Source organism: Cetorhinus maximus, chromosome 13 (assembly GCF_964194155.1).
Source record: "Cetorhinus maximus chromosome 13, sCetMax3.hap1.1, whole genome shotgun sequence".
NCBI lineage: Eukaryota > Metazoa > Chordata > Chondrichthyes > Lamniformes > Cetorhinidae > Cetorhinus > Cetorhinus maximus.
The window spans coordinates 99,485,149-99,499,224 of NC_135891.1; the positions used below are offsets into that span (position 1 = coordinate 99,485,149).

The 14,076-nt window shown below is 39.0% G+C and overlaps 1 protein-coding gene across 8 annotated transcripts in view; it reads right to left on the reverse strand.

Moving 5' to 3' along the window:
• LOC144688879 (transcription factor 4-like) overlaps positions 1-14,076 on the reverse strand; it is a 124,752-nt gene that overhangs the window by 13,085 nt on the left and 97,591 nt on the right. For 6 of the 8 annotated variants that reach the window (XM_078555885.1, XM_078555883.1, XM_078555881.1 and 3 more), the window contains 6 exons: positions 11,876-11,940; positions 11,573-11,651; positions 10,940-11,013; positions 7,144-7,350; positions 5,369-5,489; positions 3,715-3,877 (listed from right to left, as the gene is read on the reverse strand). In XM_078555885.1, coding sequence (XP_078412011.1) covers positions 3,715-3,877; positions 5,369-5,489; positions 7,144-7,350; positions 10,940-11,013; positions 11,573-11,651; positions 11,876-11,940 — 709 coding nt within the window. The remainder of the gene's footprint in view (positions 1-3,714; positions 3,878-5,368; positions 5,490-7,143; positions 7,351-10,939; positions 11,014-11,572; positions 11,652-11,875; positions 11,941-14,076) is intronic. The other 2 variants (XM_078555884.1, XM_078555887.1) reach the window with 2 other exon arrangements.

Genomic DNA, 14,076 nt, shown 5'->3' on the forward strand with positions numbered 1-14,076 from the left:
GAACAAAGAACTCCATACATTATGGTTCATGCCATTAAATCTTAAACTTTTCTTAATAATTGTGCACTTCACCTGCATATAAGCATGGGCAACATAAATTTGTGGAACATTTTGATATATCTGCAAGACATTTCACCTGTACTTAAATATGTTTCTTTGTCACATGACCTGGGTTTGGTACATTGGGTAAGAAACAACATACTTAATTGGAAGTTTAAGTGGATGAGGTTAATTTTATTCCAAAAGTTTTTGTTCAAAAGCCAACTTTCACATTTTTATTTTTTGGAGATCTGAGATTTCTGATTGATCTTAAATTTCAATTTCAACTCTATAGTGATATAAGAATTTGTAATTCTCCATAACCACATGTTAGAGATTTCACAATGTTCCAAAACTGGAACTAAAAGGACAACTCTTTCAAAGAAGCAACACAGGCATTAGAGGCTGAATGGCCTTGTTCTGTGCTGTATCGTTCTATGACTGCCCTGACAGAATGCAAACAGACAAGGTATATCTACCACCCCAAATAAGGCTGACAAACCCTGACCAGTGAAATGCAACAGCTCCACAGATAAGATATTTACCATAAACTCCATATCAAATTGGGATTGAAGGAATGCTGTGCAAGATCTGAGCTTCAAATCCCAAATTACTGGGCATGCTGATTACTTAATTTTTCAGATTACCTTTCAGGAAGCTGGGATCCCACTAGATGTTCAGTTTTATTTCATACATTTTATTGGGAAGCATTCCAGTGTTATTGGAACCCCAGCAAGCTAGCCGATTGACCCATTGACTAATTATTGCAAATAAGGAAATGACACACAGACCCTAATGCGGCATTGGATGTGCTGGAACCAATGGACAAAGAATTTTCACTTGACATTAAAATTGAATATGAGTGTTTTCCATGGCATTAGGAGGACCTTAAGAGTTTGGGACATTTTACCATGTTAAAAGGTGCTACCACATGGACTGCAGCGGTTCAAGGCGGCAGCTCACCACCACCTTCTCAAGGGAAACTCGGGATGGGCAATAAATGCTAGCCCAGCCAGCGAAGCCCACATCTTGTGAATGAATAAAAAAAAAAGCAGCAAGTTGTTGTAGAACTGGAAATATGAACGTCTTGACTATTTGCCATGTGCCTCATGAGGAGTCTTCAAATCGAAGCTTGGAGGAGCACTCTGCCTGAATGGCTCTGCAACTGAGTTAACGGCTGCTGCACCAATTTGACTTTCTCTTGAAGAGTCAATTTCAGCTACCAGACCTTGCCACTGCTCAAAGTATCTGTGGTGACATTCTATGATCTGCAAGGTTAAAGGAATAAAGTTCCATTGGAACAAATGTAATATGTACATGATGTTGAAGCACTGGGGTTGAAAAGGAGACCTTTTCATTAAAATGCACCTCAATTACAGCAACGTAATTCCTTCAGATTCCAATTTGATTGTAAATCCGTTCTTCAAATATCAAAGCTAGCCACAGTGCTTGGAGTTTAAGATGGTCACTGTGGCACAACAGGGCTCGAGAATTCCCACCCACCCACCCTTCCATTCCCTGGAAGTCATGTCAAAACTGCTTTCACACTCTGCTGCCAGTTCTATATATTCTTCAGCATCAACTGGACGTGCTCCTCCCTTATAAAAAATGCATTACCCACAGCTTTGCCTTCAGTTTGAAAGCAAATCACGAAACTGTAAACCAACTGTCTCTGCTGATTAAGATGCCTTGGGCTGTAAGACAACTGCAGAGGCACTGCACAAAATGTAATACTGCCCATACTGACATGAGTAAATAAAGTCATGACAACACCAATGTGTGCTTGATCCTCTGACCTTAAACCCCTTTTTGGACGAGAGATCTCTGGATTAAACATCAAGTAAAATTAGCATATTCTCTTTTGAAAGTCAATATACACAAAATCAACTCCAGTACCCTCATCTATGCTCTCCATTATTTCATCAAAAAATTCAATCGTTAGTCAAAAATGACATGACTTTAACAAGTCGGTGCTGACTTTCATTTACTAGCTCATATTTTCCAAATGCTAATTAATTTGACCGAGTTTATTCTCGTGATGGGGGAGAAAACATTAATATGGCTCCAAAACAGTCCAAGTCTTAAAAGGACAATGTTGCAATACTTCCCCATACCCTACAGATGGCAGTTTAAATTGCTGATGTGTGAAAGTTGAATTAATGAGGAAAGTGGAAATATTTCAGTGCCACATGGCAGTCAAAGGCAAAATTGCATTTAGTTTAATTCATATTGAAAAGCAAAACATCTCCTACTTAAAATGAGTAGTTAGGCAACATTGTGGTCTTGCCTAGTAATATTACTGCTCCCTTATACTTAACATTCTGGAAGCAGTAGTACATAGCTGTTAAATCAAGTTTATTTTCAATGAAATGGACAGGCCGTCATGTACAATCTTTCACCCCATGGAAATTATACTATAAATCATCACTGGGCATGGCCACATGTTGCTTGGCTATTCTCACTAGTGATATTGGGGTTTCACGTGGAAGACTTGCATTTATATAGCGTCTTTGACAACCACAGAATGTCTTAAAGCATTTTATAGCTAATGCAACACTTTATACTGGGTGATGTCAGAGGTGGAAATAGGCACTTCTGGTGACGAGGAAGTGGTTTGGATCCACACAAAATTTTGACATTCAATCCGTGTATGCAATGCTCATTAATTGCAAAGCTCCAGCTGAGTTAGGCAAAGAGAAAGAGCTCAGTTTGCCAAGTCCTTGCTTGAAGATCAGCTAGTTTTAAAGTGTTCCATTTGCTTGCCAGATTTTTACAAATTGAGCTCTTGCGCTACACAACTAGAGTTTTATAATTTTTAAGTAATCGAGCAATGACTGAATTCAGAAATTTGGAATTAAACAGAATCATAAATATCCCCTGTGTGCAACTGAAGGAACCTAATGTAGATCCACTCCAAAAATGATAATGGAACAGGGAGAATGAAAAGTCATAAGATCTGCGACTCTCATACCAGCAAGGATTTAGAATTCAGATATCAAACTGAGGAATACTGGGTATATAATCTGCCAAGTCAACACTAACTAGTGACCAAAACCATGAAACCTTTCTGATCTACAGATCTCCAAGCAACATGTATATTCAACAAGTCACTGGGGAGTACAGACACAATGAGTAAAAAGTACCTACCATTTCACTGGTAAGAATGCAAAATTAACACCTTTCATGAATCTGCAATGATTTTTTAAAAAAATGGCTCTACTGGGAGTGGTATGACATTTTATATACTCGACCTTGCAGAAGTGCAGTGTAAGTGTCACTTTATTTTCTGGGACAATTTCCACATCAAACTTTGTTGACAGCGTCTCAATTGTTGCAAAACAATGTTACTGTCAAATCACCAGTTGTATTGGTCAGAAAATACATATGGCCAAAATCGATACAGATGAAAGCCATGTCAATGTCTTGCCGACTTTATCCAAACGTTCCACAAATTTTCATTTACCGTGGAGATGATGGACTCCAAGGAGTGAAGAGGGATGATTAAAGGAAAACACTTCCATTTACAGCTTCCATATTTCTATGCAATAGTGTACAAATTAATCAATTATACATTTGTAAAACAGGATACACCCAAATATGATTGTGTAGCTTTTAAAGAGAATTAATTCAAACCAGGAAGTTGGAAAAATATTCTAGGATAATAAAAAAAAGTACCTTGTTCTTGATGCCCTTGATGACATTTTGGAATCTTTCCTCTCATCCTCTGACTTGTCTTCTGAACCTGAGGAATTGTGATTTTCATCCTCCTCCTTTTCTTCTCGCTTAATATCAGCACTAGACTGACTAACACTTGATCTCTGCAGACCACCAGTCATTCCTAAAATAGGATGCAAAGCAAAAATACAACAGTATTTAAATAAATACTAATTTATCAACAGGAAAAAAGGTAGATGTCACAGATGGATTTACAAAGAGCATTCGGTAATGATTCAGATTTGGGCAAACTTTAAAAGCATGGCCATTTAGTAACTTCAAAACTAAAATGTTTCCAACCTATCAATTGATGGCATTTCAACCTTGAAAGGAATTTTACAAGTTTCCATTTGACAAATGGGAGATTTCAGTGGAAACAAAATAATCAGCATAGCCAGAAAGCTTTTTACTTCAGTTGTGATCAAGGAAGCTGTAGTATCTTACAGGTTGCACAGAGCATGCAAATTAAAAGTATTGTGGTTACACAAACACAGTAGGTACTTATTAGATGTGCAATCTATATAGAAATTATGAGTCCATTTTTTTAATGCAAGAGTCAACTTAATTTATCGGATTCTATCAATTTAAGGGAGAGTTACTTTGGAATCCTGAGTGAGGTAGATTTACAGTCAAATTCTATTTAAAGAGTGCAGCCAGTTGAGAAGGAAGTGGCTACATGACTACATGTGATCCAGAATTGGTGGGATAACAGGATTCTGGTTGATTAATCAGGGTTATATAGAAGGGAAAGAGCCCAGTCAAGCAAAGCAAGACTTCAGAGGAGCATGTTTTTGGAAGGGTAAGGAAGTCCTTTCGGAATCGGTGACCAATGTTGGCAGTATCGACCTTCTTTACAACACTGTTGCTGCTTTTCATACTGCCTGTTTCTACTGCAAAACTCAACACAATGGCTACCCCCAGATCCCAGAAGTGAGGAGAAAGCTTTCAGTGTGAAGTGTGAGCCATGTACACCTTCAAAGTAAACTTACAGAAGGAAGAGAGAAAACATAGCACTTTTATTTATATCAAGTGCCTCTCATGCAGGAGATAAACCATCCGAAGCTGGTCAAGAGCCCATCCCATTTCTTGAACAAAATACAGGTAAGCCATTATTCCCTATTGAAGTATCAGAACAATTTGATTGGGAAGATATCACAGTGCAATATCTTTGGCTAACAATCTCTGTTAATGCATCCTTTAATTGTATTGAGCTGCCTATTCATGCACTGATTTTTCATTCATGAACAGCACAGGAAGTGATGCTTAAAAATGTGAATTCTTCACTTCAGATCACAATACACCCAGTCAAGGGAAACATCTGGCTCCCACGTCTCCATTATTACTGCTCTATAACTAGCCTAGAAGCCGAACGCTGCCCATAGGCACTCAGCCTTCATGCAGTAAATCAATTTATCTCTGCATCATACCCTAACTACACAGCTCAGGTCAGTAACACCAGGTGATGACTCATTAACCTAACTCTCACTTTGCCATGATGCATCATAGTGGGGCTCCAATGCTGTCTGCCAGTTTACAATTTTCTTGATATTTACATCTGTTTTAAAGAAATAAGTGCACAATACAATGTTTTATATTAAAATATGCCCATACTAACCACTGTAAGTTTCTTGTGGTCGGTTCAGGTCTGACAGTGCTGTGGACTGTGATGGCAGTGCACGGTTAGGCAGAACACTAGCATTACTAGATATTCCTGAGCCTTCTTCATGAGCCCCAACCTGCAAAAGAAATGAGATTAAGGAATAATGTTTTGCACAATCTGAATGTTAAGAAAAGGACATTAAAAGGAAAACCTTGAAACACAAGAAAAAATGTACACAGATGTGTGGAATCTAACAGAATTAAAGACTGTACAACTATATAAAAATTATGTAGTGCTGAGGGAGTACTGTACTGTCAGAGGTGCTGTCATTCAGACCATATGTTAATCCAAGGTCTTGCCTGCCATCTCAGGCAGAAGATCACATGACATTATTTGACGAACAGCAGGCGAGTTTCTCCTAGTGCCCTGGCCAATATTTATCCCAACACCAGTTTAAAAAAAGATAATCTGGTCATTGCTGTTTATGGGAACTTGCTGTGTGCAACTAGGCTGCCGATTCTTCTACAACAGTCTAAAACTTCAAAACAAATCTAACTGGCTATATAATGTGCTATGTGATGTGCTAAGGTCATGAAAGGTGTTATATAAACACAAGTTTTTGTCTCTCTAATTTCAGGAGTTTAATTACACTGGAACGTAACCCAAAATCTCACCGGGTGGCTAAGTATCTCTCCCACTATAACAGAATATCTTGTATCAAGAAAAAGTGGAAGGGGTACTTATCTCGTCCACCCAAGAGACTGTTGCAGTAGTTGTACCAAATCTGTATAACTGAATTATGCCCATATTAGTGATTAGTGCGTTCAGTCTGAAGTGAGCCAGTTTCCAAACTGGACCACCACACACACTGGTCCCACTTAACAGACAGAATCCGGTTTTAACACACAAAAGAATTTCAACACAAGAGTCATCCTAAAAACAAATGCGGACACGATAAAATAAAATGCCTTACAGTTGCCACTGTGATTCTATATTTACACAGATACTCAGCTGGTTAGCTCAGGTCAAATATTTACAGCATGTCTTCCTTGAGAGTTTGGAACACTGTGTGCACTGCAGGGAGTTACATGATTTTTATTTTAATTTGCTGAATGTGCAAATTTGAATCTGACTTCTGGCACAGGCTAATACAGGCAATGATTTACTATGGGTGGTGGAACTCTAGTCTGACCATGGTCCTAATTATGGCGTGGCTCAACTGAATGACAACATTGAAAGTAAAAAAAAAACCAAAGTAACAAAGAAAAAGCTTTCAAAAACGATCTACAAGAGCTTGCACAGTTTTGATTAAACTGCTAAATGTAGACAGCCAAGCAGCAACCCAAGAACATTTTCCTATGAACACTGGTGCAGACAAAAATAGAAGGCGGAATCCAAGAACAAGACTTTCACTGCAACATAGGTCAGTGGAATGGCGCAGGGGGTCTTCAGGGGAGAAACGTCATAAAAAAGGAGAATGTCTTAAAAAGGGGCACCAACCCCGATTCACCTGTTTGGAAGCTGATCTTATTTGTATGTGGGGGAGCATCAAAAGAAAAGCTTTAAGAAACACGGGTGAAATTTTGCAGAAGAAAATGATCAGTTCTTTATAACAGAATTTTAAATGCAAAAACCTGTGTTTGAACAAATACTTTCGTCAAGAATTTATGCAATTTTAAAAAAATTAAGTGACTTGGTTGAATCATTATAACCATCAGGATTTCAAGGGTTAGAGTCTCAACTAGAATAGACCTGGCAAATAATGTTAACATTATTACAACAACTCTCACCATAGAATGCCTGTTGGCTGACATCAGCACTGGGGGTGTAAATCCTGGGCCTATACCTCCAACTGGGCCATTGTGTGATGGTCCTATTAATACATGCAAGTCACCATGGTTACCAGGCATGGCAGTTGCTGATCCAACAGCATGACTACGCAGCACGTGAATGGCATCATCCAGTCGGTCTAGTCGATCCTCCATTTTACTCTGCTGCTTGGAAAGAAATGAAGTGCTCAAAGTATTTTTTTCAAAAGAAAACATTAATTGCAGAGTACAGCTTCAATTTTTTGGACAATTGCAGCAAATTTGGCATGGTTAAAAGATCAAATATCATACTTAATTGAAATGCAAGGTTTAAGGAATTCTGTAAAAATTCCATTGCTACTGATGTACAAGATTATTTCCTACATAACAGTAGCTACATCTGAAAAGCACCTCACTGATTTGTAAAGTGCTTTGGGAGATCCCAAGGTTGTGAAAAGTGCTACTGGATTACAAGGTCTTCCTATCGCTCTAATGAGGGTAACATAACAGGAAAAACATAGTTCCTGCTTGGGGCCATCACTAGGATTTCCATCTCGAAATGGTGCCAGTTTTTTTTTGTGTGGGGGTCATGGAGATGAGGGCTGAGGGTAGGTGAGTTTTTCTTCCTCTGTTCCCAAATTAGTTTATCGAGTGGCGTATGGTTACAGGGTCAGAGTGGTTGCATCAGTCACTGTACGGGATTAAAATTCTAAGAAATTCAAAACACTTCAAAGAGCTGCCTTCAGGAGGGACAAAGCCAAATAATTAATAAAAAAACAGCTCCTTCAATGTGAAGGCCCCAGGATGACCAGAACGTCATCAGGTTGCAGAATTACATTTTGTGAACGGGGCTATGATATTGCTACTGAGACTTGGGACAAGACTTGAAGCTTCAGCGCAATAATCTGCTAATGTTTCCTTATGTATGGTGTAGGAGATAAAGATATCAACAACTAGGTGAAACCACCATGCCATTTATTTTAAAGCAATGTAAATATTTTGAGTGCACTTAAGCGATTCAGGATTATGCAGGTAACGTGTTCCCAGAGTGGCTGTCAGCTTGTTAGTTCCATATCTAACAGGAACACTAGAGGGAATGTCTAAGCAGGGGCCTGCGATATGGAAGCAGGATAATTAATGGTCAGGAGAGTTTCTGGCCATAACTGGCAAAACAAAGAAAACTTTGACTCCTTTCTGGCAAAAGCACTGCAGGGTGTGGTACAAAGCTAAACAGATTTGAAGGTCCCCAGTTTGATTCCTGCCGAGCTACCAGCTTCAGCTGGGGTAACCTCAGAGCCTCCAGGCGAAAGCAACAATCTAGACTTGTGATATAAAACAGAAACATAGGTAGGCACCAGAGGGCTTCCAGCACCTGTGGACCTATATTCCAGCAACAAACAGTGCATTCAGAAGCAAAGAAAATAGGATTAAATGGTGTTCCTCGCCTCCTCATTACAAAGGAAGTTCACTGGTAAGATAGATCAAGTTTGGCTTATTGACAATTTTTAGTTCAGGCTGTTTAAAAGCAAGATCCTCATATGAGGAACCACTTCCTTCACTTCAAAGCAAATACGAAATCATGATGGACACCAAGTACCCACCAGTAGGTTTTATATTACTGAGCTGACATCTTCCACAAACATATAAAGACTTTTATTAACATGAATTGGTCTTGCAAGATAGAAATTCCTAGAAGCAGAGTAGCAAGATGTGCAAATATTGACGAATTGAAGATGGGACAACAAATACAACGGAGCTTAAATTTTCAGGTATTCTAATTAACTTCTATTTAATAGAAGTTCCCAGCTGCGCACAATTGTAACATTTCACGGACACAGCACACTCAAATTTCAACACAGACATTTCCTGTTTACTAACAACCTAACATTTGCCTTGGAGGGGTTAATGGCTTCGCACCACCAGATCATTTCACACCGTTAGTGATTTGATGTGGCACGTTGGAAACCCAGGAACTGTACATTTTCTTTTCTTGGCATGAGTGTCCAAAACCAAGTTAACAAAGAGAGATCAATCACCAGTAAAAATGGGCTTTGAAGAAACAGAGTTCCTTTTACAAGTTAGATTTCTTTCAATCCATTTTAGCCAACATTCTCAAGCACTGGATACTCTGGTGACAAGAGGTTAACACTTGTTTTACACTGTACTCTCAAAAAGGTACAGCATGTCTCAGTACTTGACAAAATGGTGGGCACCAAGCAGAAAAGAATGCGTCAAAAAAGGCAGAGGGGCTGTGGTGAAAGCACACAAAAGAAATAGGTTTTAAAACATGTGAAAACAGGAAAGGTGGTGGTTAAGATGAACAACTTTGAGGGGGAAGATCTAGAGGATAGGGGCAACGCAGCCCAAGGAACAGACACTCAGTGATGTAGAAGGAACAGAAAACGAACAGTAAACAGTATCGGTTGAGTGCCAGAACATCATTCGTCCGAGGTCCACACATTATAGATGGTAAGGTGGAGACAGGATATGGAGTGTTTTGGGCAAGAGGCTCTGATAATTTACCAGGGTATAAGCAGCTAGTGGAGCTTGGTAAGGATGGGGGTGTTGTACTGTTGAGATAGATTGTGGAGGATAAAGGCAAGAAACCAGCAAAGAGGGCATTTATGAGGGCAAGCAGGGAGGTGACAGAGGTATGGGCTAGTGTCTCAAAAGCAGTAAGGAGAAGTAAGGTTGAGTGTAGGACATATTTCAGAGAATTCAGAAATAGACGTGTAGAAGGAAGCTCAGCTCAGGGCAAAGCTGGTCACTGAAGCATTGCACCACTGGGCTAAGCATGAGGTGGCAGCTTGGGATCTCATGGGAATCCACCACAGCAGCTTGGTGAGTTGCTGGCAGGAGACTAAGAGGATTGCTTCATTTTCACCAACATGATTTTGAAGGGCGGGGGAGGGGGTTGCAATGCTAAAGTAAGAAGCAATGCTTCAGCTGTACAAAGCCTCAGCAAGACCCCATATATGGAGTCCTGTTTAGTTTTAGGTACCAAACCTCAGGAAAGATATACAGGCCTTGTGGGAAATACAGGACAACATCACCAGAGATTTAAAGGGTTAAATTGGGGCAAAGTTGGATGAAACTGGCACTTATTCCCTTCAGTTTACAAGGTTAAGACATAAACCAATTGTGGTGTGTAAAATTTTAATGGGATTCAATGGGATACATACAGAGTAACTATTTCTTCTATTGGGGGAATCCGGAACAAGGGCAGACAATCTTAAAATTAGAGCTAGGTTACTTGGGTACGAAGGTGGGAAGCGCTTTTTCCACCTACACTACTGGAAACCTGGAGCTCTGTTAAAATTTTCTAGACTGATAGATTAAGTAAGGGTGTCAAGGGATGTGGAATTAAGGCGGGTAAATAAATGGTGCTTACAAAATCAGCCACTGATTTAACTGAACAATGGATCTAACTCAAATGGCTCAATGAGCTACCCCTGTTTCAATAGCTCTATCAGATAGCCGTACAGAAAAGGCAACAACTGCAGCATAATAAATGCCACAAGATCAGGTATCACAAAATAAATTGATGTGTAAATTTGTTTCACTGCTCTGGGCATACTTTGCCAAGAGTTCAATTAAAAACTTAGTTTGAGCAAAAACCTCAAACCTGCTGACAAAAGGATAGTACAGATCATTTTCTTCCAAATAATTGCTTTTGAGTGGATCTTCGATGAATGCACAGAAATGAATTAAAATTGATGCTATGTAGATTATAATTTACAAACCAAAGTACAAAAGGAAATAAGTATGAAAATCTTACCAGGTTATGTACTGTCCCTTCATAATTTGGTGATAATGCACCTTGGCCTCCAGATCTAGACCACTGACCTGTACCTATAAAACGACAACGACAACCAGTGAAGCTGTGTTTTATTCAACGTCAATTATACAAAGCTTAAAATATCCCGTTTGCTTAATTTTCATTGGATCCACTCACAAGACCTAGAACTTTACTGAGTACATTATATCCCCATCCATTCATTCCCTCCACCACCAGTGGTCGCATGGCATTCCATCTACAAGATGCACTGCAGCAACTTGCCAAGGTTTCTTCCACAGCACTTTGTGGGGGCGTCTACACCACATGGTCTGCAGCAGTTCATCATCACTTTCTCAAGGACAATTAGGGAGATTATGTGCTGGCCTTGGCCAATGCACCCACATCCCAAGAACGAAGATACAAATCCCATTTTAAATCATTTAAAAAACTGCTGCGATTTCAGTTTTGAACACTGGATGGTGCAATAGCACCACCATGCTCAAGCATAATGGAACAACAGTACATATAGATTTACAGCTGAACAATTTGGACAGGATGCTAACCTTAGCATTTCTGAAAATGAACACCTGAATGTCGGACCTTGGGAAAAACTAACATAAAACCTTAATTTACCTGCAATTGCCTGTGGGGACCCAACTGGTGTTGATGGATTTGAATGGAAGTTATTGCCGGTGTGGTCTGGTGAATAGATCTGGAAAATAGGATAAGGCCCAAAATGAAGTTATTCTTTTCTAACACAAAGACTGTCTACTTAACTGCACTCTTCTTTTGAAGTTGAATTCACACACTGGCACCTGAAATGTAGTTAATTCCAAACGTTCTGAATTTGACTGCATACACAATTCTAATCCTGCAATAAGCTGGGTTCATGTTAATTAAATCCTTACTTTAAAATGACTTATTGTGCAAGCTTACCGAGGCTAGAGCCTTTCCCAGTGCATCACAGGTTTGTGGACTGCCAGCTGAGCTTCCTCTGTTAGCTAAAACCAGAATAGATACATTAACAGGAAACCCAGCAGGTAAATACAGTTAATATTTTATGTTAGGATAACAGCTGTATCTGAAACTAAGATAAACCATTCCAACCTCTTGTTTTTTTAAAAAAAATTACACAGAAACATACATTTATTAAACAAAGGCCTAGACGCTTACTTCTTAAAACATTAGGTTATCCCACTAATAAATTTGTAAATAATGTTTGCATAACTAAATATGGCTAACAAAAATAAAAGTTAATTTCCCTTGGCAAACTTAAAAGTAAATGATGGACAAGACTGAAAAACTCTGACATCAAAATGATGTCAATTTCTTTAAAACAAGCATTTGTGCCCACAGTGACAAACAGATGGAGCAGTTAGATCAGATATATTAATATTTTATTTTTAAAGTCAGGATACCACAACCTGCACTAAGTTAGGACATCATGGAAGCTTACTTTCAAGCAACGTAAAATCTGTGATCAACATCCTATTTGTAAATGTTACTCTGATCCACCCTGTGTCAAGGCTAGTCTTCAATTCACTCCTAACATCCGTGCTCCATTGCCTAAAACCTTTATTTTTTAAAAGGCAATAAGAAGTACTTATTATTTTAAAGCTGATTTGCTATGCAAGGTTGCTAAAACTATTGTGCTTGTATCAACTAAAAGGTGTGTAACCCAGGGTATAACAAGTACCAAGCTTTAAATACCTCCACATGCTTTACAAGGTGACAACCAACAAATTAAATCTCCTATAAAAACAAAAATAGCTGGAAAAACTCAGCAGGTCTGACAGCATCTGTGGAGAGGAAGACAGAGTTAACGTTTTGAGTCCGTATGACTCTTCATCAGAACCTTTAGTTCTGATGAAGAGTCACATGGACTCGAAACGTTAACTCTGTCTTCCTCTCCACAGATGCTGTCAGACCTGCTGAATTTTTCCAGCTATTTTTATTTTTTTTTTTCAGATTTCCAGCATCTGCAGTATTTTGCTTTTACCTTTTAAATTAAATCTCCTACAAGATTATGGCCTGGGTTTTTTGGTCAGCCGCAATGCAATGGCATCGCTGCTGATCTCAAAGAAAGTTCCCCACAAAGATCTAACCATCTCTGTGACATGGATTTCCACTTTCCTGACAACAGTTTAAATCTGGTACCAAGTGAAGAGGCTTTCCAGGCATCCAACAACAGCGATGTTGAACAGCAGGGCTAAGCAACCAGATCACACTGAAGTCTAACGCACATTATCCTTCACTTATAATTTAAAATTTCAGATAGTGAAATAAATGATAATTGGATTAAAGTTAGAAACTAAAATAAGGAAGACATTTAAAAATATTTTAAGCATGTAGGTTTTTTAAAAAGATAGTGGAGAAACCTGACATTCCGTAAACATAAAATTAGATTTCAGGCAATTGGGAGTTTTAACAGCAATCATGAAGTTAATATGCTGTTTAAAAACCCAGTTACACCTCATTCAACAAGGTGTAACATTTTCCCAAGGGTTTTTACAGCAAGACTAACAGGGTAAGAACGGGAAGTCCTCATCACTTCATAGATGAATCATTAATTGTATTCTGAGGAGGGTGGGCAAGGCCTCGACAGTGCCCCCTCTGGAGGGGTGTAGAATCACTGTCAGCAACACCTGCATTTCCACTTGATTGTGCGCATGTACAAATTCCCGAAGTTGCTGTCAATTTCAGTAGAGTAATGACGCCAAAGTTTTGCCATCAATTACTATTGCAAAGTCTAGGCCATTATGTTGTCCCATATGTACAGTGTATTACATATAATCATGTCAGAACTACTCAACTACTGAAATCAATCTTCACACAGAAGGGTCAATTTACTATCCCACACTCGAGAAAATGTGTGCCCAAAAGGAGTGTGAATTCGAGGAACAGTGTTACGATGTTCTAACCCTACCTGTGATCTATACGCTCCTTACATGTGGGTTGAATGTATTTACTTTATAGTGAACGAGGTTTAGCATGTAAAAAAACGCAAAGAATGCCTATCCTTTTAAGCACTTCCAACATAATAATACATCCCAACTCTCATCTGTGGGCCTTCTGGTCATTTTTAGCTGTGCTCACCAGCAGGAGATCCGTATTAGCTTTATATACTCCTTTTCCCT